At 37.3% G+C, this 23573-nt stretch overlaps 2 protein-coding genes across 13 annotated transcripts in view; one reads left to right on the top strand and one right to left on the bottom strand.

Annotated features, from left to right (window-relative positions):
* Nucleotides 1–8101, bottom strand: part of ptpn13 (protein tyrosine phosphatase non-receptor type 13) — a 46377-nt gene extending 38276 nt beyond the window's left edge. For 4 of the 7 annotated variants that reach the window (XM_015051346.1, XM_015051348.1, XM_015051350.1 and 1 more), the window contains exons 1-2: nt 7860–8101; nt 2024–2143 (exon numbers count right to left, since the gene is read on the bottom strand). In XM_015051346.1, coding sequence (XP_014906832.1) covers nt 2024–2138 — 115 coding nt within the window. In that variant the 5' untranslated portion in view covers nt 2139–2143; nt 7860–8101. The remainder of the gene's footprint in view (nt 1–2023; nt 2144–7859) is intronic. The other 3 variants (XM_015051347.1, XM_015051349.1, XM_015051352.1) reach the window with 1 other exon arrangement.
* A 2327-nt stretch (nt 8102–10428) lies between these two features.
* Nucleotides 10429–23573, top strand: part of mapk10 (mitogen-activated protein kinase 10) — a 41491-nt gene continuing 28346 nt past the window's right edge. For all 6 annotated transcript variants that reach the window (XM_015051325.1, XM_015051327.1, XM_015051326.1 and 3 more), the window contains exon 1: nt 10429–10787. In XM_015051325.1, the coding sequence (XP_014906811.1) occupies nt 10785–10787 (3 nt within the window). In that variant the 5' untranslated portion in view covers nt 10429–10784. The remainder of the gene's footprint in view (nt 10788–23573) is intronic.

Genomic DNA, 23573 nt, shown 5'->3' with positions numbered 1-23573 from the left:
TGTGTTTTATTGGGATTTCATGGACCGTTTGCACAACTGTAAAGTGGATGGACTAAAATTAAACTTCTTGGTCTGCATGCAAAATAGTCCATGTGAAGGAAGGCACACAGACTGTCCACACTGTGTACACAGAGGTAGAAGGATTATGCTGTGGGGATCCCTTTTATCAGCTGGGAAATCACTAAATACATTGAAATCCTGGAGGAAAACTCGTTAGAACTTAAGCGACAAAAATCATAAACGGATTATAACTTCCGTTTATGAAGTTATAATCCAAAAGTTTGCCTTCCATCAGGACAGAAGCTTTAAAAACATGTTCACAGCTGCAACAAAAGGGTTAGATCAAATAATGTTCATGTAACGAGTTGATACAGACATAAATTCACATGGAAATCTGTAGAAATAGCAGGAAAAAGTTAAAGAAGTTGCTAATGATCTGGGTACTTTTAAACACTATGTGCCATTACATTCCATCTCCATATAATCTGAACTGAACTTTTTTTTTGCAAAGAAGCACAGAGCTGACAAAAACAAAACCTGAAAATATTTCAGCTTTGATTGCAGCAAAAAGGTGTGTATACAAATATATTTTTCAAACTATATTTGAAAAATTATAAATACATAAATACATAAAATACATGACATTTGTGGTTTGCATGTGACAAAACGTAAAATTGCAAAAGACATAAGTGGCTTTGCAAGCTACTATAAGAACACTCAAGCAGACAAATGTAACCACATACTCAAACAAAACATGGAAGCATACTGGGAAAATCCTTTCACTAATCAGACAAACTCATATCAACCACTAAAACAAATCCTTCTTGAGCAAAAACACAGTAGCCACTGCAGTTTGCACATGAAAAATCAACTAGTTTCATATTTGAAGATTATCTCCTAATCTTTATGCTCACCTTCACTGTGTAAACAGATGAAAAGAAAACAGAAGAAAGGCTAAATTTAAAGTTAGAATATTTGTCATTAATAACACATTCTTGTTCCAAACAGACTTTCAGTAGCTATAATTACTGGGTCCAACATCTGCTATTCAAATTTTAGCTTCACTCAGCAGTTTAAAGCTCCACACACCAGCAGCCACAAGTTACACAGTACAACTACACACTGAAAGGATAAAATTGTGCTTTAAATACAACGGAGAATGCAGCAAACATAAGACAAAATAATGAAGAAAACCTTCAAGTATTCAGCTTTGCTCCTTGGTTTATGTAAGAAGCCTTCACAAAGACACTATTCAAGATCATTTCTGCAAAATCCCTTCATCATAAATGTGACCTCGGCTGCTGAGGAATATTTGAAAGCGTTCACTGATAAGGAAGCTTTTCTGCAGCATGATAGGATATGCATCACCAAGCTTCACTAAGCAAAACCAGAAAGTGAAGCCAAGCTGGTTTTCCCCAGAAACAGAGACTTGGATACAAGTTAATGCTTAGTGGAAAATTTTAATGGTCAACTGTTTAGACAATACTTTCAGTTTGTGTAATCAGGTGTACTGGAATGATGAGTGAAACCAGGAGCCCCCTAAAGTGTTTTCAAAGTGACAAGATTTCTGCAGGCTCACATCCTCTTCAGCGTCTCTAAGGTTAAACTTGCCTCGGTCACCCACCGCTTGAGTTTTCTCAAAAAACAAAGTGTTTCTGGAAGCTGAAAACCTTATCTGCCTGTGCCACCAAGAACAACTAAGATAGCCTCACGGCAGTGACAAGAAAGATTAAAATGCCCAGGGCTACCTCACAGTCTACCAGGCATTAAAAATGAGCAAATGAAGCCATCAGAATAAAATTTAAAAAAATACATGACATGTAAAGTTTGCATTTTCTGTTTCTGATTTCATTTAAAGAAAGGAGGGCAACGATTTACTAGCTTTGCTTCAGTATAAAACTCTCAGAAAGAGGCTTTTCAGTGTTATTTTTTTCTTTACAAGTAATTTTGCATGAAAAATAAAGTTGGCCCATGCAACAGAAAGAAATAAGGAAAAAATGATAATTGTCTTTGCACATCATACCTTTGTTAAAAAGTTCTTGGAGGCTTTCTGCACTCTGACTGAGCAGCGCCCATACCTCCTCCTCCTGGAGCGGCCCCCCTCGAACTTCCAGGGCTTCTGCCAGAGACACATGCATCTTCCCTGCACAGGCAGCGAAACACACAGTTATCACCTACAAACACATTAACACAAACATTCATCAACGTGCACAGTTTTTGTTTTCTCGTTTAAAATTCTATTGATTATTTTCTTTCTTCCAAGTTAGTTGACATTTTGTCCTGTTACCTCAATAAGCAGCACCAAGCAGAAAAAAATATATATATAATTTTGACTTTTGCCTTGTTCGAAGAAAAGGAAAACCCCTCAGAGCACTGGGAAGGAAACCTCGAAGCAGATCAGTGCAGCACAGAAAATGCAAAGGCAGCACCTCCGAGTCACAGTTCTGTTCATGTCAGCAACTACGGCCTCTGGAAAATCCTTTTTGAAGTTTTCTTCTTTTATTGCCTTACAACCATAAATTAAAATCAATTTTTAAGAGTTTTCCTTTAAGCACGTGATCAACACATCCCTCCAACTCTTAAAGTCCAAACTTTATTGGCAAAGGCACCAATTAATAATACCATGAGCTCAGAAAACTTGGGCATATTAATGTGGAAGTTTACACATGTATGCATATATTGTCATTTATATTTTATAATCTGAAGTTTATCTGTGCCACTGAAGTGCTGCAGATAAGACAAAGATCGGTTGCATGCTCAAAAATAAACCTGATCAGGTCATATAAATGACTTTTTCTTTTTACTGCGATCTTAAAGCTGTTTTTTGCTGTGTCTTATGTAAACTTCTGTTTTCCGATTACATGTTGTATAGCCTGAAACTGGGTCAGGCTCAGAACAAAACCAGTCCCTCAACGGCTGACAAAACACAACATGTCACTGTTACATTAGGAAACTCAACATGCCTTTAATTTATTTGTATGGTAATCCAACCAATGCCCCTCGCCCCTATTTAAAACAGGATGCGTGTGCTTCGCTCTATGTCCCAGTCGCGTCATTCACGGAGGGACGTGAATGAGATAAAAGACGCATGCAAAGTTGTTCCCGATGTGTCACAGTTTCTGTCTGTACTCCAGCCGCTGCTCTGCAGTGGTGACAATGGTTTCTAATCTTCCTAATTCATCAATGGCATGACACCAATGTAAGCAAACCAGTTTTGCAAACAGGCTGTGCAGAAACTATCCGAGCCACAGTAAAGTTGCACATCCGAAGCAACAAATACAGATTTTGTTACATCTAATGGGTCACACAAGCATAAAAAGCCAAAACTGTAAATTGACGCTGTGAACAGCGATGTTGGAATTTTCTGTCAGATCAAAATGTAAATGTCAGGCTTGTTCTTAAAGAGGACACCCCTGTTCTAAACCAATCTTCTGAGCGCTACATGGATATTGGTTTGCAAAACCCCAAATTCAACTTACTTTTTAAAGTTTCAGAGTCTAATATAAAGAGTAAAAAAGTTAGAGGTCAGCAAAGTTAAAGTGTAATCAAGTAGTTTTGTGAACATGCACTGTATTTATGTGAACAGATGAAAAATCGGACCCGCTTTGAGATCTCCAAGGATTGTTAAATGTCTCCAAAAATCGCATGAAAATCCATCAAATCAATGCACACATACTTCAGTCTGGCTCAAACAATCCCTGCTGTCTCCTGAAAATCCATCACAAAGCGAGGCGATCAAACACTTTTTCTGCATCCGACATACAGGCTAAATGTGTGCATATCATTTATCCAGAAATCCTTGCCGTAAACTGGGCCAGTGAACTAATTAGTCACATTTTTTTTCCCCCCGTTTTGTTTTGCTTTTCTGAAAGCAATATGCGAAACAATGTCCTTTCTATGAATTGGAGTTTTCAGAAGAGAGCTAATGAGTAAACCTGTCACGTGGCGAAATGTTTATGCAGGAATGCAGGTTAACCATTCTAGTAAATGGGAGGCGTGAAGTTTGAGGACAAGTGGGATACACCAACCATCTACTTCATTACCCATGAGAAAGGGGAGAGCGGGTGCTGTGAGGGCTGATTGTTTTGTGACCCTTGTTATTTCAGCAGAGACCTACAGTGGAATGTTTTTTATCCGTGCTGAGACCGCCGTACAGGCCAACTACTCTCATTGGTTCTGCTCATTACGGAGGGTGTTCGGCAATCTAAAAGCAGAAAGCCCTCGCCACTGCAGAGCCTCTTGCTCTTTCAGGTTTGCCAACTATCTGGATTTTTTTGTTCCCGGGTCTCTCTGTATATTAAAACATCCTGCCTTCAAAAAACAAACAAGAAAAACACCAACTAAAGATCAGACTACTGCTGTTGATGGTTAGAGTTTCAGAGTTTTGACTACAGTCACAAGGATTTTAAAGAAATAAGCCTGGAAACGTGACAGAGATCTTTACTAGGCACTTCCACCCACTTTCCTGTGTGTGACAGAACCCATTGGACTTACAACCCATTGGATGGATTTGAAAACAGTTTCCTAAAAATGTCCTTCGACTTCATAGTGCTACATAAGTCAGTTATTCAGTTCGTCCTTTCAAGAAACAGAAAAAAAAAATTCCCTCCATTAAAACTCTTAAAAGAGACAAGCCCACAGAAGTTACACGAGATTCAGCTTTTAATTTGGGGAAATGCAGCATACATGCCATGAGAATGAATTTGATATCGTCCAAAGGTCAGAACTGTACTCTGAGCTGGCAAGCGCATCTGGAGGGAAAAAGCAGAAGCAGCGAAGTGTGCCAACAGAGAGGTTAAAAAAATGCTCCTAAGGTTATTCTTAAAATGAACTATTGCCATTACTTCCAACTATTCTTAGAATTAGAAAGACGGTGGGCACATGTGGCCTTCATAAGGTTGTGATCTTAGCCAACATATCTGGGAGATGTATAAGGGTAATATTTCATATTCATACCAAATCAAAAGCAGGTTGAACATCACTGAACTACTGCAATGGGAACACAGGACTATTATATCTATCATGCAACCTGAAGGAGAGCCACATCTGGAATGTCCACTGACAATTACAGTGAAGTGATGTTGTGTATATATGCATTGTAGTCTTTTCTTGGAATAAAATTCAAAGAAAGTCGCTTTGGGTAAAAAGTGACTTTCGCCTTCTTCACAATTTTGGGTAAGAAATGTTAACATCACAACGGAGAAATGCAAACATAATCAAATGCTACAAATTATATAACACTTAAATTAAATCTTATAATTTATAACAGATATAAAAACTGTATTTTCCGTGTTTGCATGTTGCATCATAGTATCAAACACAAAGATTTGTATGAGCACTCCCACATTAGTACATGATGGGAATCTTATGTAACACACAAGAAATGCTAAAAAAAAAAAAAAAAAAAAATCCCCCATTTTTTTCCCATGACTTTGGTTCTGATCCATGTTTCAGCCAGCTGATTGACATAAAATAAAATATTATTAGTAAAATGTAAAAGGAGACTTTTTTAGATATTACAGCAGGCACAAAGCAACCGGTGCGAACCATAGGCCTGATATAGTGACTGTTGACAGACGGTTTCTTTTTGTACTCAAAAGAGGGACAAAAAGGACCACAATCCATTTGTCATATTGCAGCTCTACATTTGCATAGAAATATTGTTACATAAACGCAAACAGTGCATCAATTTTGTTATTGTTTTTTTTTTATAGCCTCGGCAACACGAGTCAAGTTAGCAGCAAACCTTCAGATTTTTTCAACAAATAGCTAAAAGGAATTAAGTCTCTATGATTATAATCCCTTGCAAAAGCAAACAAATGAGATGCAATGCATTATTGTCTTGGTTCCTCAAATATTGTTTTCACCACATCTACCGAAGTGTGTGTTAATTGCAGCAAGAGAGTTTTAGTTTTAATTTATATTAACTTTTTTATAGATCCGAGTAAAAGGCAAATCTCAAACGTGTCTCTTTTTCTAGCTGCTTGTGTCTGATGTGGCATCATAAAGCAAAACAACTGGATGTTGCCAAGATGAAAGATCAACGTTACAAAATGTGGTTTATCAAGATGTGGGCACTTCAGATTATTTACAAGGTCTGTTATTCAGAGTAAAAGAGGCTTGTGAGTATCAACTGAGAAGATATGAGCATTATTATAAGTCAATAAAAATAGGGGTAAAATGACAACACACACATCAAATACAACCAAGATGTGTTCTAATGTTTGTATGCTTTTACTGTTATTTTTTGTTAATTAGTTTGGAGTCGGACCAGTTAGGAAATTTCTTTAGTTAAAAACGATTTATGTTTTTTTTTTTTTTTTTTTTTTTAATTTGCACTGCCAATTCTGACTTTGACCCTTTTTTAAAAACCACTATATCAAAAGGAGCAAAAATATGTGCAAAATATTTCTGATGACAAAAAAAACAAAAAAACAATGTGATCATAAAATTTTCATATTTATATGTCAGAAGATCTGCCACTAACATTTGTCTAATTTTTATTAAACTAAAAGAGCAATTGGTGTACATTAGACGAGGGTATGGTGGAATTTTTAAAAATGTATATATGTAATTAACAACAAAACGATAAACAAAAAAACACACACACACTCCATGATCAGAGCTGTAGCCAATTAGAGGAACCTTTTGCTTAAAGTCAAGAATAATTTGGCTCTGCATACAGCAAGTTCTTTCTTACTCTAATATTATGTTACAAAAATAGAATTGACGTTTCCCAGCTGGGTCTTAAATGTGTTTCATGTGAACAAAACAGTAGTAGGGATTTAGCATCAGCAGTGACTCACCTAAATAAAAGGGAAAACCCAGTGGTTAGTTCACATTCATTGTGATCTACATACCATCTACAGCATTAGCGGATGTACTTTTCCAGATTACACAAAACACAGGCCAATACAGCGATGAACATTGCACATTCTAGATGGGGGGGTTGTTTTCCTTCTTCACAAACCAGTGGGCTCCACTCAGTGTTTTTGTTTTTCAGTGAAGCCTGTCTTGAAGTGCTATGACTATTTCCTTGGTTATCAGCCCAGCTCTGGACCAACAGAGCCTTATTTCTCATTTTGGTCTGGACCTCATCCGCTCCAGTTCTGTTAATCACAGGTTTGCTATGAGAACTGTGACATGGAGAGCATTCTTTTTTCTTTGTTTAAGCAAAACTTCACTCTAGCCTGCCTTCTGCCCGACACACAAACCCTACCCTTTAACTATTTTGCTCATTTTTTCCTATGAATGATGCTCACATCACCTTCTCCATGACAGCTTAGATGAGAACGTTCACCCAGCCTCAGAGTCTTCTTTCGCTTAGCTTTCCTTGACCTTTCACTTTGAGTTAACTTCAGTATACTTCGATGTTAATGAAGGGGGAGGGGGTCTAAACTACCTTCTCACATGCCAATCCATAAAACCTTTAGTCAATAATGATTATATGGCTCTAAATGCTTTGGTAACAGGGACAGAATGCGTGCTAAAACATTAAACTTGTGGTTTATTTTATCAACATTAGCCAAGCTACATAAGTGATAGATGTTAGAAACAGTTACATGGCATGTTATTTTTATAGTAGTGTTCCCTCCCTCCCAATTAAAATGCTGTTACTTTAGTGATGTGGGGCAGCCAACAATATACACATAACGTTGCATTTAACAAGAAACTTTAAAGTGATTCTAACAATCTAAAGGATAGTAGGTAAGCTACCTGCCTAGTCAACGTACTGAAGAAAGACTTAAGTCTCACTCCAGCTGACTCAATCCTTCAGGTTTCACAGCTGGGCTAAAGTTAGCCAAAACACACGTAAATAAAATAGAGAGAAAATTAAGTGGGTTTAAAACGAAGCTTACCAGGAAAGAAGAGTCAGACAATTAATTCAGGGGCAAATGTTCGTACTCCGACGAAGCTACGAGTCCGCACACAAACTGCACCAGACGCCATCCCATCCACAAAGCAACATCTTGGATTGTAGTTAACTACACGGCGAAGAAGACAAGCAACAGGTCATGCTACTCATTCCACGTTAATGGTCCTCTACGTGGAATTAACTTCAGCCAAAAGTTAAAAAAAAAAAAAGTTACATTAAAATATTTTTCTATTTCTTTGGGAATCCAGTCTATTCGCTTCGGCACAGTTACGAGCTCTCCTCCAGCGAAACAAAGTTACCATTTCTGCGGAGCAGCGGAATAAGCCCTCCCTCTGCCAGTTTAGCGTGGGCTGACTGGGAGTAACCGGACACCTAAGACTGGCCGCTGATTGGCTCGCTCCTGGGGGACTGTCATTTTAACCATTGCCATGGCAACACACAACCGGGAGGGAAATGTTGAGCAGAATCTGGTTTATTAAATTTTATGTGGTCTACAAATCCCCTCCCTTTAATTACCATAAATGTAGCATGACATGAGACAAAATAATAAAACGTAGACAAACACAAAAGAAGTAGCAACAGATGGGAACGTTTTTTTGGCAGCGTTCTAGCTTATGTACGAAATTTAAATGTTTTGTTTTCTTTTTGTTTGTTTTTTTGGGGGGGGGGGGAGGGGGGGGATTAGAAAGGATCATATCAACAACATCAACAGGCAACATTTTACAAGTTGTATACAGGTTTAGAAAAAAAATTGCAGCAAAAAAAAAGAAAGAAAACTCCTCAATTTTCCTGGGGATTATATTACATATAGTAACACAACATACCACCTCTACACCTGTTGTTGCACCCTTGTTGACAGCCTAGAAGAAAGGCTTCTAAAGATTTTCCTTACTCACAGAAAGATGCCTTTTTGAAAGTCATTACAGATGCCACCTTATCATATAGCATGAATAATTAAACTGTTCATATCACCAGAAAGGTTATCATACACTTAGAGTATAGAGCTAGAGTATTTTTTATCACAGATTTCTTTGTCGAAACTATCATTACTATTTCAGCAAGTACCGAAACGATGTAGTCCTATTTATCTAAAAATCATTTACTCATTGTCTGTTTAATGATTTTTATTTTGTATACATTCAATATTAAGTTCATTTTTTCCTCAGTGGAAGCAAACAAATATACATAGCTACACTCGAGTGGTATTGTATGTGGTACGTGTATGTTTTTATGTTTGCCTCTAGTATAAATAAATAAAAATATTAATCCATCCATCTGGTGCCTGTAAAGAAAAAATATGGTCTATATAAATTGAATATATAAATTGAATAAAAATATATTTCTCTCAGTTGGTGGTGTATATATGCCTTTCACCAACTTATTCTTGTAATCTGATCTGATCACCACTTTCTGTTCATGTTGAGATATATTATTCTATGAAAACATGCTTTTATCTCTTTTCATCCTGTGGTTGTGGAAGCCGATATTTCTTTGAAAGTCAGTGAAAATCGAGACTGGGCTTCCCACAGCATCAAAGTGATTCATTTTTGGCACACTCAGGAAGCAATCCACAGCTGAGTATTTCCTTCCCGCGTAGTACTTCAAAGTTGAGTTTGTTTATGATCTGTCTATCGCCATCTAGTGATTATTAGTCATTATTACATGGCCCTTCACATCGTTGTGGAGTTAGCTGACCCTGACCATGCATGGTAAATGGAGTAAATATCAAGCCTTCCCCGAAATAACAGCCTATCTACATAAATCATTCTGAAGGGATAAAAAACTGACATCACACTTATTATTGCATGTGTGGGTTCAGTTTTCACCTGGGTAATTATTGTACTAGTCACCTAGACCGTTCAAGTCTTACATAAGGCAGTAACTGATTTACACTGTGATTTGTAAAAGGGGACTGTAATAGCACAATTTGATATTTTCTAATAAGCATCTATTAAAAAAAAGATTTCTAATAGGAATGTTTTTGTAATCTTCATTTAAGTGCTGCATGCAAGTTTATAATATAGCAAATTTATTTCGGCATGTTTATCGACACTTTCCAATGTTCTGGATGCAATTTAATTCTTTTAAAGTTCTGCTCAAAATATTTTTCTTTTCTTGCCTTTTGACTGGAATACTATAGTCATCCCATTATATTGCCTTTTAAAAACTATGCAATTAAACTAACAACAAAAAAAACAAAAACAACAAAAATATTGATGATAATAATATATTTTATGCTATGAAATGTCATTTTTCCTCCAATGAAGGACTTTGCTTCTTTGTACAACAAAGATTTTGCTGTTTCTTGATCAACATTTGGACACACCCGCCCCACTAACAGCTGCACCACCCAACTCCAAATTCCTAATTGAATGGCTGGACGGCGCAGAGTGAGAACAGAGGAGATACTTCACCCCTCCCATCTGGAGGGGCAGCCTCCATGTGATCTCTTCCTCTCCGCACCGTCTCTCTCCCTCTGCCGAGGCTTTGACGTCAGACGTGCTCCTGGGCGGTTGCTATGGCAACATATTTCCCCGCTCCCCCCCTTTTTTTTTCTCTCATCCCTCCCTCTCCGTCCTCCGAGCTCTGGTAGGCTTACAATGGTACGGCCAGCATCTTGCAGCACAATGGTTGCAAGGTGGTGAGCTGGGAGGGAAGAGTGATTCAGCATCAGCAAACCTCAGTTTCCGTCCATCCCTGCTTTTTTTTGTTTTTTTTTTTTTTAGTTGGTTTTCTTTCTTCATCGCTCCTTCGTCTTTAAGAAAAGAAAAGAGGGGGGAAAAACGCCTTTTGCTCATCCGCATGAACGTGTTTATTACGCCTCCAGCGATGGTCACTGCACTGTTTCTCGTCGGGATGTTTTGAAAGGGACTGGCTCCGGACTGGGATCGTCATCAGCTGGCACGGAATGGTAAGGCCGCTGCAAATTGTGAATCCCCCCCACCTCCACCTCCACCGCATTATAGTTGCCAGGAAGGTGGAGTGATGAATATTGATTGCAAATTGAAGGTTAATGAAGTCCACTGTAGTGTTGTCTTGGTGAGGGGATTTAATAATAAGCAGAAATCCGCCCATAGACATTGTTTTACAAGCGTCTCTATGGAAATGCCTAAAACATCACAGAGCTCCTTCATTGGCTGAACTCTACTTGCAAACAAAGACAAAAAAAAAAAAAAGGAACATCACCTAATGGGGTAAAAATTTCTCCTTTTAAGAAGCAGACAAAATACTGCAGTTAGTCATGATCTATAGATATATAACTCAAAACCTTTTACAAAATTGCAATATTTGAACATAAAAGGCACAATTTGCATTTCTGATTAGGCATCGTTGGATGACTAATCTTCTTCATAACACAAGTCTAAGTACTGTAGGCCATCATGCAGGGCTTGCTTGTCTCTCCACCCCCTCAGAAGTCAGCTGCGCACCTTGTGCATTATGCAGAGAGCATCACTACCTCTCCAGGATGCCGGACCAGCTTTGGATCTTTCATAAGTCTCAGAAAACTATAGATAGTACAAGTGTAGTGCTTTCAGTCAAACAGTTGGGTTAAATGGAAAAAAGATTGATTTGGGACATTTTATTTTGGTATTCTCCTTCTCTGTTGCGGTTTGGATGCTGCAGCTGTTACTGTTCGCGGTTTATGTGAATTTCTTTGGCCTTGTTATGAAAACTTGACATGTAAAATGGATAGGACATTTTTTAACCATAGTCTTGTGTTGTGTTCTACATAGTGTTGTGTGAATTACCTTTGTTTGGGGAATTTTATTGCACATCACTGTGAGTGTAATAAGGTGCCTTTGCACCTTAACAAACTGCATTAAAGACAGATAAGAGCGGGTTTTTAGCGCCATGACCTTGGCTGCTGAATTATTCAGAAGGCAGGCTTGGGAAAGAGCTGCAGGGAACGGATCTAGATTCACCAAAGCTTTACATGGTTTGTTTCTGCAGCAGCTGACCAGAATGACGTCTATCTGTCATTTTTGTGCTTGGCCTACTTAAAGTGTATGAAGAATAGTGCTTTCCAAATATTGGAAACTAGCTATTTCTTGTGAATATAAATTGATGTTAATTTTTTTAAGTTGCCTTTGCAGGTCTGCTCAAACTGGCAATTAATGGCATTGATTTCTGAAGAGATAGCTTGTTTATGCAATGCTGAATCGTTAATGGAAACAGCCACAAGCAAAGGAATGTTATGCTGTGCTTTAAAACTTGTGTTTAATTTTCATTTTGTTTTTCAGATTTAGGAACACCAGAATGTCCATCCTTAGTTATAGAATGATAATAGGTGATGGTAGCAAAATAAACAATATTAATCTGTAACTTATTCAGACATGGGCTGAAATATACAGTAACATTTGTACAACTTATAATATACCAAAATAATTGTCTGTCTTCTCAATCCAAATAGCAGATTTGGATAATTTCCTTAAAACTTTGCATCACACTCTTTTTCCATTTATGATGTTTTTTTTTTATTGTTGTTTGAAAAGATTAAAAACAGATTTAAAAAAGTCTGTGATTGCTGATAAATATTATTTACCGAAGCAATAAGACCCTGGTTCCTTACTTTAAATCTCATCAAAGTGAGAATGTAGCATTCCTAAGATAAGTAGAAACTGACTTGTGGACAATAATGTGACAAGGCAGGGAGGTTGGTCCATTTTGAACCTGAAAAGTCAGGTTTGAAAAGATCACAATTGCAAATATGCATGCAATGGAGCCAATTACTTTTAAATGTTTATTATCAAAGGCATTGCAAGGTTTCTCCAGTTCAAAAAGTTCAAAACAGATAAAGACTAGAAAAACATGCTCTCCCAAACCTCAAACAACATAAGATTACCACTAAGAGTGTTAGGTTCCGTGTTTCTGTGTGTTTATTTTTGAGTTTCTCTGTGTTCAGTCCTGTGTTCCTGTGAGTCTCTGTCCTGTCCTCCCCGTTGATTGCTCCCCAGGTGTGTCTCGTTCCCTTAATTACCCCGTGTGTATTTAAACCCACCTGTTGTCTGTGTTCCTCGTCGTGTCCATGTCTATAGTCTTCTGTTTCTCTGTTAACGTCGTTCATGTGAAGTTTCTGGGACATTCCAGTAGAACTGCCAAGTCCTGTTTTGTGCCCGCTTCTCTGTAGACCGTTTGTACTTTCCAGTTGAACTGCCTAGTCCTGGTCTGTACTAGCTCCCGTGAGTCCCATATGTCAGTTGCTACCGGTATTAGCTGTGTGCTCGTTTGCCGTGCTGCCTGTCCTGGACTGAGAGCTTACTATCATCATTAAATTCATTATTTTCACCATAACCTGGGTTCGCTGCGTCTCTCCTCACCACCATCAACCGCAACTCATGACAAAGAGCAACTAAAAAACAACTAAAAACTATAGTAGTCAAGATCAAAGACATTTTTTCCCTATATTTGTCACTTGTTGGGGTTTATTCCTCCTTAAGATATTCATTAGGTCAAAGCTGTATGAAACGAAGGATGATTAGGGATCAGTAATGATGGGTGGCATTAGCCCTGCCAATTTTTAATAAAATTAAATCCAGTTAAATTCAGTTGTAATGCAATCCTGTCTATTTTTTATGAAGATGTACTTTAGTGTGGTTCCACAGTGTAAATAAAAATAAAATATATAAAGCTAATTTAAAACAAATATTTGAGTCATACAGAAAAATTCAGATTTAAATATTGTTAAAGATTTTATGGAACAAAGTGGAAAAAATATGTATATTGATTAGGGATTGATAGATTCAGTGTCAGAAAAACTGAAATATATTCATTAAGACTCAAATAAATAAAGATCAGCGCCTTCAATGGCTGCAGGACCAGATACCTTGTCTTCTTTGGATGAGCTGCATTGAAATTAAATTAACAATAAAAGTATTCTGATTGTGATGTACTGGAAGTTATACATTTCTACTAGAAATATCGCAAATAGTCAATATTTTACAATATTTTATAATGTATCAGTATCGATATTTAACAAATATATTTTAAAATCATTCGAGGAAGATTGATTTTCAATGTTTTAAATTTTCTCACCATTTCTAAGTTGATTATATATTGCCACAGTTAGCAAAAACGTGTTTTACCTACCTGCCAGTTTCGTTGATTCATTGACTTTGCAGTAATCCCTCATCCAAGTATTGGGCGACAGTGGAGAGGAACCATCCTTTACAAGCAGAACCAGGTTTAGCAGGAGTCCCCATCTAACACAACCGACTGTTGGTTGAGATGATAGAGCAGCAACCAGAAAGCATGAAATTGTTGGTCTAGGAGTATTTTTTATTTTGAAGATGATGTAAATACACAATTGGATCAATGATGTTTACTGAGGAAATTAATAAATCAATATATTTCTATACAATCTTACTTTCCAAAGACTTAAATATTAAACTTTGCACGAGAGTTAGTTTGTCTTTCTACATTTCTGTAGATAGAAACATGAAAAAAAATAAAAGGACAGAGGGACATGCCAGTGGAGTGAAATGGACAGTTACATAAAAAGATCTGGTCTGCCAAACATGCAGCTTTATTTTTCGTCATGTATTTGTGTGATTTTACAGGTGGTTGAATGCAACACTTAAAAGCCGTGTCAGATTTTGTTCCAATCCTCCAAGGGCACATCTGCAGAGAGAATTACGAGTCGCCAAAGGTCACAGATTGTAGGAGCTCAGGGCCCATTGGATGGATTTTAGAGGAGGGGCATTAAATCCAGACAAATGACAGCGCTAGGAAACAACAACATACTACCAAATGTTCTCTCAGCCTTTCATATTTCTTATTGATATACAGTGTTTTATGCAAGATGTCGACAGGTATGTTGACACTTTGTTTTTAGGATATATGTTGGATTTCGGCAGCCAGAGCTTAAATTGTAAATAAAATACAGACTCATTAACTGCTGGTTTTGTTTAGGGAAGTCTAAAATCTAAATCTAAATATTTGTCAAATAAAGTAAATTTTTGTCCTCTTTTTAAAAATGTTTAGATCATTATTTTTCTGACCATCAGAGTTTTTCTCTTTTCCTCAAAATCTGACATGCCAATTCCATTTTGATTGATTTATATTTTTCTTTCTTTTATTTTTTTATAAAAAAAAATTAAAAAGACAAAAAAAAAGTGCTGCAGGATTTTAGACAGAAATAGTACTTTTTGATTCCAACGGAAAATTAACCGTTTACAGGGTTATCCCTTCTGTGAGTTTAATTATTATTAAACTCACAGAAGTGCACCATATAGTTCATGTTAGGTAATGCATTTCTGGACAGAAAATGATGGGAGCTCTTAGATCTGATGAATTCAGTAAATAGTAAGACATTTTTGAAGCTCTAACCAAACAAATCAATAGACGCCAGTAAATATTCAGGGTCTCTCTGTCTGTAGATGAGCTCCGGAGTCCTGCCTCTGTCTTGTTTTCCTGCAGCTATAGATGTGCTTCCCTTCCCTTCCCTTCCCCTCCCCTGAGCCCAAATAGGAGGCCGTGCCACGCTTGGCTCGGGCTGCACAGTCTCAACAGCGAGGCAGAGCTGCATACTGCAGAAGAAGCGAGGCTGAGGCTGCTGAACCGAGCACTCACAATGGAGCGCCGAGGGAGGGGGAGGGGAGGCGCATGCAATGCAACCTGGGAGTCTAGTAGCGGGAGTGGTGGGAGTGAGGGAGGGACAAAAGAAGGGAGGCAGGAAAGGGAGGTTCTCCTGATCGGCGAGGATGGAGGGGAGAGCGAAGACATGGATGGATACGGACAATGCTGCGGTGTGCATTGTGTGACATTCACAAAGAGTGTAGCTTTCAGGCCTTTGGCAGGAGGAGGAAGAGCGACGAGGGGAGAGGAAGAGATGATGGATACAAGAGCCAACGATAACAGTGGCTGCTGTGGACATTCGGACCAGTACATTGTGTTTCATCATTGCAACTAAAGCCGTCCGTCAGCAAAAAAAGATGGACAGATTAAACTCTGTGTGATCACATCAAAAAAAGATTGCCAGTGAGAATAACTGAGAGATACAGCAAAAGTAGCTCAAGCAGGCGAAAGGCCAGAGGATGTTTCATCGAGTTAGCTGGCTCATTAAAACCTAAAAGCCCCCCTTTACAGATATCAAGTAATGCCATGGTGTTTATTATTTCTCTTTGGGATATTTACATGCTTACATAAATAGGAAGTGTCTAACACATTTTTTTGTTTTCATACAAAATATGCAATCACCTCACACTTCATCCATAACAAGGACCTTGTTTGTGGAGTTTTACTAAATTCAGTAATCATCACAGCATGCAGCGTCCATTTCTGCAAATCCAGTCAATTTTGAATGCTGCTTCTGAAAATTGAGAGAACATACACATTAGGTGGAAATATGTCCGTTTTCTTAAAAGACAGCACAGTCTGATAACGCCTGTTCAGCTCCATCATAAAAAGATGCACATTAATATGAGTAGTCCTGAAATAGATTATTTCCAAGATGGTACCCAAGCAGTGAAACACTGTTTGATACTAATCTCCATCCAGGAAGACTCCTTTGAAGCATCATAAAAATTGTCAAAAGTAAACACAAGTTTGAGTAAAAATCCTTTCCAGTTCCAGCTGGACAGCATCCAAAAACAGAGGGAGTAATTATCCAAATATGCAATGCCTCAGCCAAAAGAATATGAACATAGCACTACTAAAAGAACAAATCAGAACTCATGTTACAGAGCTTCTCCAACATGCTGCCACCATGAGCCATGCAACGCTAGAGCTGTTTTCAAATTATTCATCAACTTATTGATTGATTAATGCTTATGCAAATTTGTAAGAAATTTGTCCCAGGTGGTTAGAATAAAATCAAACTCACTCATCTGAATGTCATCATACTATAGCTGCACTCATTTTAAAGGTTTCTTATTTGAAGTTTATTACTGTGTGCTGATCCTCTTTTGGAATTACACACAACATATTATTCCAACAAACTCATTAACATTTGGGAAAATGTACCAAGACAAAAATTAAAAAGTTTTTTATGCTTTTGAGAATACACAGCACAAGCATGGCATAATCTGAAAACCCAAATCACTCCACCAATTTAATCTGCCATTTTGCATCCACATGTTGCCATTCCATCCCTTCTTATTTATTTTTCTAAACTGGGCCATAAATAAGTATTTCCTTTTTCTTGCACTGAAAGAATTACGTAGCAGTATGTTTCTCTTAGTAGTTAAGTTTTTCAATGAATTGCGAAGATAGATAACTATGAGAAGTTTGATTCAGTTTAATTTGATGAAATATGAAAGATGCTTTGTTCAAACAAGAAGTACTGTTTTGTTTTCTTTTACTCTGTTAGGATCTTAGATTGGTTTGGTGGTTTGAGTATTTAGTGTCCCTTAGTCTCTTTCTTTGATGAGTCTTGTTTCTGATTTATTTTAGTTCAGTCCTTCTTAGTGATTCTAGTCTGCTATGTCTGTGTCTTGTATCTAGTTATTCTTTGTTACTCTAATTTAATTACCGGTATGTTTCTAGTTATTCCTCAGTGTTAGATTTATTTCCTAGTCTCCTGTGTTCTCTCCCTCGCCCCCTGCCACTTTTTCTCTCTCTCCTCAGCCTGCCTTCTACACACCTGCAACCCATTTCTAATTAGTCATCTGTTTCTTGTTCAATAATCAACTTTTCCAGTCTATATACAACTCATTCTCCATTCTTCTTGTCTAATCTTGTTACTTCTGTGTGGTCCCTTTGATTTTTTTTTTGTTCTGCTCTGGCTCCCTGTGCTCCTTGTGATTTTTTTTGTAATTTTTTTTCCCTGTCACTATTTCATTAAACAATTATCAATATGATCCATGCTCCCAGCTCCTTTCTGCATTTTGATTCACCCTACAAACTACATTACATTACATATTCCTTGTTTTGGCTTTGCTGCTTTGTTTTCCAAAAAATAATGTTGCGCTTACCTCATGAGGAGGACCACCACTGTGCCATTGTGCTGCAGTCAAGTACATTTTGTACTGAATTACTGTGCAGAATAAACTGACCTTACATCCCTTGGCTACACTTCTCCAACTGGTGATGAAGTGGTCTCATGACTCAAAGGAGACTGCATGTCCTCCCATAAAAATCCAGGTGCTTCCCACACAGGAAAGGCTCGATTATTTTGCAAAGTTTGTGTAAGCTGACCCAGAAATCCGAAATACTTGTAGCTTAAATATATTCGAAATCCTGCACAAATCATCTACATCCCCAGATTGCCCTATTTTTCAACCACTGTCACAGTGTTGTTACTGAACACAGTCACAGAACCACAAGTTTGTTATGCAAACATGGAATTATACAATATTTATATAGTTGGTTTCCAGAACATTAGCTTCCATTAATATGTGACCAAAAATGGTTCGCGCAATGCAAAAAATGATCTTTTAAAAGTATCTCATTTGCACTCTGATGTGTTTAGGGAATTTTAAAGCATCCTGAAGTATATGAGATTAAAATACGCTTCTTTATTTCTCTGTTGAGTGATTCACAAAAATAAAAAACAGCTAAACATAACCATGTGGAAAAACGTTTCTTTTTATTTACATCTTTACATTTTCCTCATACATTGGAGTGTAATATGTTTTCATAATAGCACCTCGGATTCAAATAAACAAACTTTACATTTTAAATCTAGTTAGCTACCTTTCTGTTATACGTTTTTTTTTCTTTATTGAAGCTGTGATCCTACTGCAAAAGGTCATATTCTAACAAAATAAAAGAATCTTAATCACCCAAAACTGGAGGCACCATCAAGGACTTTGACTTGTTCACAGTGCACAGACATTGAGTGTGTAAACATTTAAACCTTAGAGGAAAAAAAACATAAAGAACAATAGGAACAGTATTTATATGTGTGTGTATAGACATTTATTTTAAAAAAGGTAGCTTGTGGTTGTGCAATTATTATTATTTTCCTGAATAGCTGAATACTCAGGGTGCACGGTTTTGGTTATCTTTGTCAAAGAGACAGCCGGGGGGCAGAAACCTTCTCTGTGGTGGCCAGTTTTTGCAAATAGTGCTGAAAGTAAAACTTGAAACAGCTTATGTCCAGGATGTGTGGGTTCTGCAGAGAGGGTAGCTGCCCTTTTCCTAACCCCAAAGAACTGTACAAGTCCTGGAGAAGGAGAAAATCTGGTCTGATGATCTTCTCTAAAAGTTTGGACACGTGTTGTTTTGTGGCTTGGTATGGAGGAGGTGTGCGGGAGTAAAACATCTAAAAATAACATTATACTTACACTGTCAAATGCTCTTATGATCAAAAGCTGATATTTATTCATCAAATACAATATAACAATACAATGATACTATTACTGGCTATATGGATACAATTTCAACTGGTCGTATTGGAGATGCTTTTAAAAGTTGACAGTGCAAATGAGAACATCTGCAAAGCTGAATGTCAAGAACAGTTAATTTATATACTGCTTATGTGACAAATGAAATTTTGGAAAGCATTGTGAAAAAAAACATTAAAGAAATGCATAAAAATGTTGGAATACACTTTTAGGTTGTTTGTTCTTCCACCTGAACTTCACCAGGGTGACTTTAATAATTATCAACAGTACCATTATGCAGTAGTTTATACATGTGCCACAATTATTGGCACATGTATAAACAGCAACAACAACAAAACCATCCATTTTCTTTCCACCTTTGTCCCTTAGTGAGGTCGGGAGGGTTGCTGGTGCCTATATCCAGCTAACGTTCCGGGCGAGAGGCGGGGTTCACCCTGGACAGGTCGCCAGTCTGTCGCAGGGCAACACAGAGACAGACAGGACACACAACCATACACACTCACATTCCCACATAGGGACAATGTGGAGAGGCCAATTAACCTGACAGTGGGAGGAAACTGGAGTACCCGGAGAAAACCAACTCATGCACAGGGAGAACATGCAAACTCCATGCAGAAAGACTGGGGCTGGGAATCGAACCCAGAACCTTCTTGCTGCAAGGCAACAGCTCTACCGTGCCACTGTGCAGCAACAAAACCATTGAAATAAATCATTGTTATGGAGACTTCGAGACCCTGTCATTCCCAGCAGTGGCATTAGGTACCGTTATACAAATTCATCATTTATTTCATGCCAGATCCACCAGGAGCTAAGCAAACTCTGTAAGCTTAGATTTGTTATTTTAGAACACTGTTGAAGCTTTTTATAGATTCACTCCCAAGTAACCACTTGAGAATAATAGTGCCTAATGGTTGTCATGGAGATTTGGAGTGCCTAAGATGCCTTTCTATCCTGAAATTCTCCATCATTGAGCTTGGAATATTTTTCTGTGCCTCCACTCCATTCCTCCTCTATGTGGTTGCAAGATGGACCACATCTGGGTTTACTCCCAGCCTTGTTTCCCATAGTTCAGTATATTATTGCTTTGCCTGTTGATATTCTCAAGCTCATGCAAACACCTATTTTCTTGTGGCCATTTCCATACATGTAAATATCAACTTATTTACCACACTTGAATAACATGAGGCAAAAAGACACAATGTATGTACAAAATATTTATACCATGGGGAAAGAAGAATCTATGGATTAATATTCAACAAGTTCCCATATATAATAAATCTTTTTTAGAGGAATTTTCAGTTTTTCAATATTAACAGCACCAGAAATTTGTATTAAAATTTTTTTTTTCCTAAGGTGACATTTTTTTCCCACTCTGTAGAAATTTGTTTGCAGGAAGACTCTTCTTGATTGTGTGTTGGAACTAATTTCTTGATGTCAACTCTGTCACGCTCACTAGCAACATGTTTTAAGGATTTTTACACATCGCTATCAAGGTGCCAAAACGTGGATGTCATTTTATGGTTTAGTTTATTTGAGAGAACCTAATTACTTCCTTATTCACTTCATCTTATTTTATTTATTCCACTAGCTTTTTGATTTCGCTCTAAGTAAGTCGTTAAAACCTCACCCAATCCAATCTTTATTGTGATAATGATATATATCTGAATCTGTGAAAGATTTAGGTCAGAATTTCTGAACTAATTTGGGTTATGTTTGATTTTGCATATCTTTTTCACAACAGCTTTTAATGTTTTTAAGTCCACATTCATAGGAGGTAACACTTTATGTTTTAGTTTGTTTCTGTGTCTTGTCACTCATCAGTCTGATCCAGAAATAGACTTCATGGCCCAGACGTTCTTGATTCCTGTCAATGGATGGCACAGCAGTTTCATGGTCTCAGAGTGGGTTTGAAGGGGGCTTCCTAATTGGCCTCAAAATGACTCAGTCTTTGAGTCTGCTGGAGAATTGACATCTGCTGTTAATTCCACTAAACAGGGAGTGGCAATGCAGCCGAGCCCCCCCTTTCTCTCCCTCAGCTACAAATTGGCACTTTTATATATAATCTATACTGCTGAATCTGAATCCTCTTCATCTTACAGTACACAGTTTTTTAAACTCTGATGCAACAGTCCGTAACTTTTAAAATCAAAGTAAATCTGAGCTCTTGCCATGCAGAGCTTCTCTGCCAATGTCTTCCTAGTGTAACCAAGAGAAGCAGCAGTGAGAAGTTACAGAACTTACAGTTGGGTTGTGTAAAAAAACAAAAACATTATATGTTTTCTTTAATTTTCAAAACAAGGTGTGATGCAAAGTTTTGTGTTTGCGTATAAATAATTGTGCTACAGTTTTCTGATTTGTTGCCATGTCGTTAAATCTAATATGAATGCTGCATCAAGAGCATTTATCACACTCCAGCTAATGGTTTCTACATCTGCCAACTCACTCCCACCACTCCCAACACTTCCTGTAAAACTGTCACTGTTGCTGGCAGTTTATCTCAGTTTGGATCATTTAGCAAAGCTCCTCTGGCAGGGTGTCTGGAAATATTCACATTTCAGGGATAAACAGGGTTTTTTTTTGTGTTTTTTTTTTGGTTATCTTGGCCGAAAGCAGATATAAAACTATCAGATACCAATGTCCCTACAACTTAAGAGATTGTTTTTTTTTGTTGTTGTTGTTTGTTGTTGCTGATGAGCTGATTTTTTTATTTTTTTTTAAGTTTGCGAATAACACAAACATGCTTAATTACTAAATTTCTGTTCAATATCCTGAGATTTATGCTTAGATTTCATGAGAATCCTCCATTCTCAGTAATCGGTGACACACTGGTTGAAGGAGTAATTCATCATAGTAACGTCATGGATGCATTGACTAAAATCTGTAAATGCTTCTCTGCTAGGAAAATGATTGTAGAAGGTTGCAAACGTATTCAGACTCATTAAGCCTTTCAGCATTTTGTCATGTCACAGCTAAAAGCTTCTATGCATTTTTGTCGAGTTTTAATGCAATACAAAGTAGAGCATAATTAAGAACAGGAATTAAATGTTGTGTGGTTTCAAAGGTGTTTTTTATTTTTTTTAAAGAAACATCTGAAAAGTGTGGATACTTATGTATTCATCCCCCATGAATGTTTCAGCTGAAAATCTTTTGGGGGATTTCTCTACAAGTTTTGCACATCTAGAAACTATTTCTAAGTCTACATAGAAAATTTTCTCAAGCATGTTTTTTTTTTTTCCAAATCTTGCAACATTTCCCAATTATTTTGAAAGTTTGACTGTGCCATTCCAGTAGGTTTTCCAGCACAACAATATAGTCTGTAACCAGCTACTCTATGCACAGAAAAAAAAAAGAATGCAGCTCCAACTTAAATAAATCGCTTTTCTCCATCGTAATTATTTTACGTTTGTTTAACTTGACAACTTAGTAAATTAACTTTGATTAACTTATTGCTTGTGAGCAATTAAAGCAATTGGGAAAGGTTCAAGGCACGGACACTTTTAAACCATAAAAGAGGCGTAATTATTCTCCATTGATTTTTTTTTTTTAATGTTTGTTTAATCATGAGAGGCAAATTATTTAGCAAAAATATGCAAATATATGGCGTATGCAACATAACGTTGTTGTGTATTAAACCGAGCTTAAAAAAAACCAAACAACCCTAAGCATTTTTGATCTCATCTCTCACTCAGCTTCCGTGGACAGGTCTATGCAGCTGGAGTGACAAATTGGTATTTTGAAGAAGGCTGCTGAGTCTAACCTTAGCGACATGAGAACAGCACTTGACTCATAACCACCATCAGCAGAATGAGAGCAATGAATTAGCAAGCTCAGAATCGGCTGCTTTCATTTTGCTCAGTGAGTCCACTGGAGGTCCGGCTTTATGGAGGAAAGGTTTGACATAACTTTTTATTTTGTCTTTTCAGTGATTAATTCCTCTTGATTATTGCTCAGATTTGTTTGACCCATTTCCAGTGACATAGCAGTCACACACTTTGTTTTCTCATTATGTCAAGTTGTGTGATTTATGTAAAAAAGTAAAATAGCAAGGTAAGTTGTCCTTACTCATTCACAGTTTCTAAAAGATATTGACAGTCTTTAATTTTTTTTAATGAAAGCGCATATTTACCATACATTGTCCTCGCAAGCTCCTTCTACAATTAATGACACCTTTAAGGACAAGGAATACATAAAAGATACACTAAATGTTTGTTATGGAGAATCCAGGATGCCTTCTATTTTGAGCAGTTTCCTAGCAATAAGCTACGTAGATTTTCCTTAATAATTGCTCCCCATCCAAGACGATTTGTCTTTACGACTTTTCCGTATTTACATCGCTGAAGCAGAACTGAGAGCTTGAATGACCAAATAAATCTATAAACAATAAAGATAATAGAGCAACTGATTAAACATAG

This window comes from Poecilia latipinna, unplaced genomic scaffold, assembly GCF_001443285.1.
Source record: "Poecilia latipinna isolate Pla-1442-1.1 unplaced genomic scaffold, P_latipinna-1.0 Scaffold1041, whole genome shotgun sequence".
Lineage (NCBI taxonomy): Eukaryota > Metazoa > Chordata > Actinopteri > Cyprinodontiformes > Poeciliidae > Poecilia > Poecilia latipinna.
This window is presented reverse-complemented; position numbering and strand designations above follow the sequence as displayed.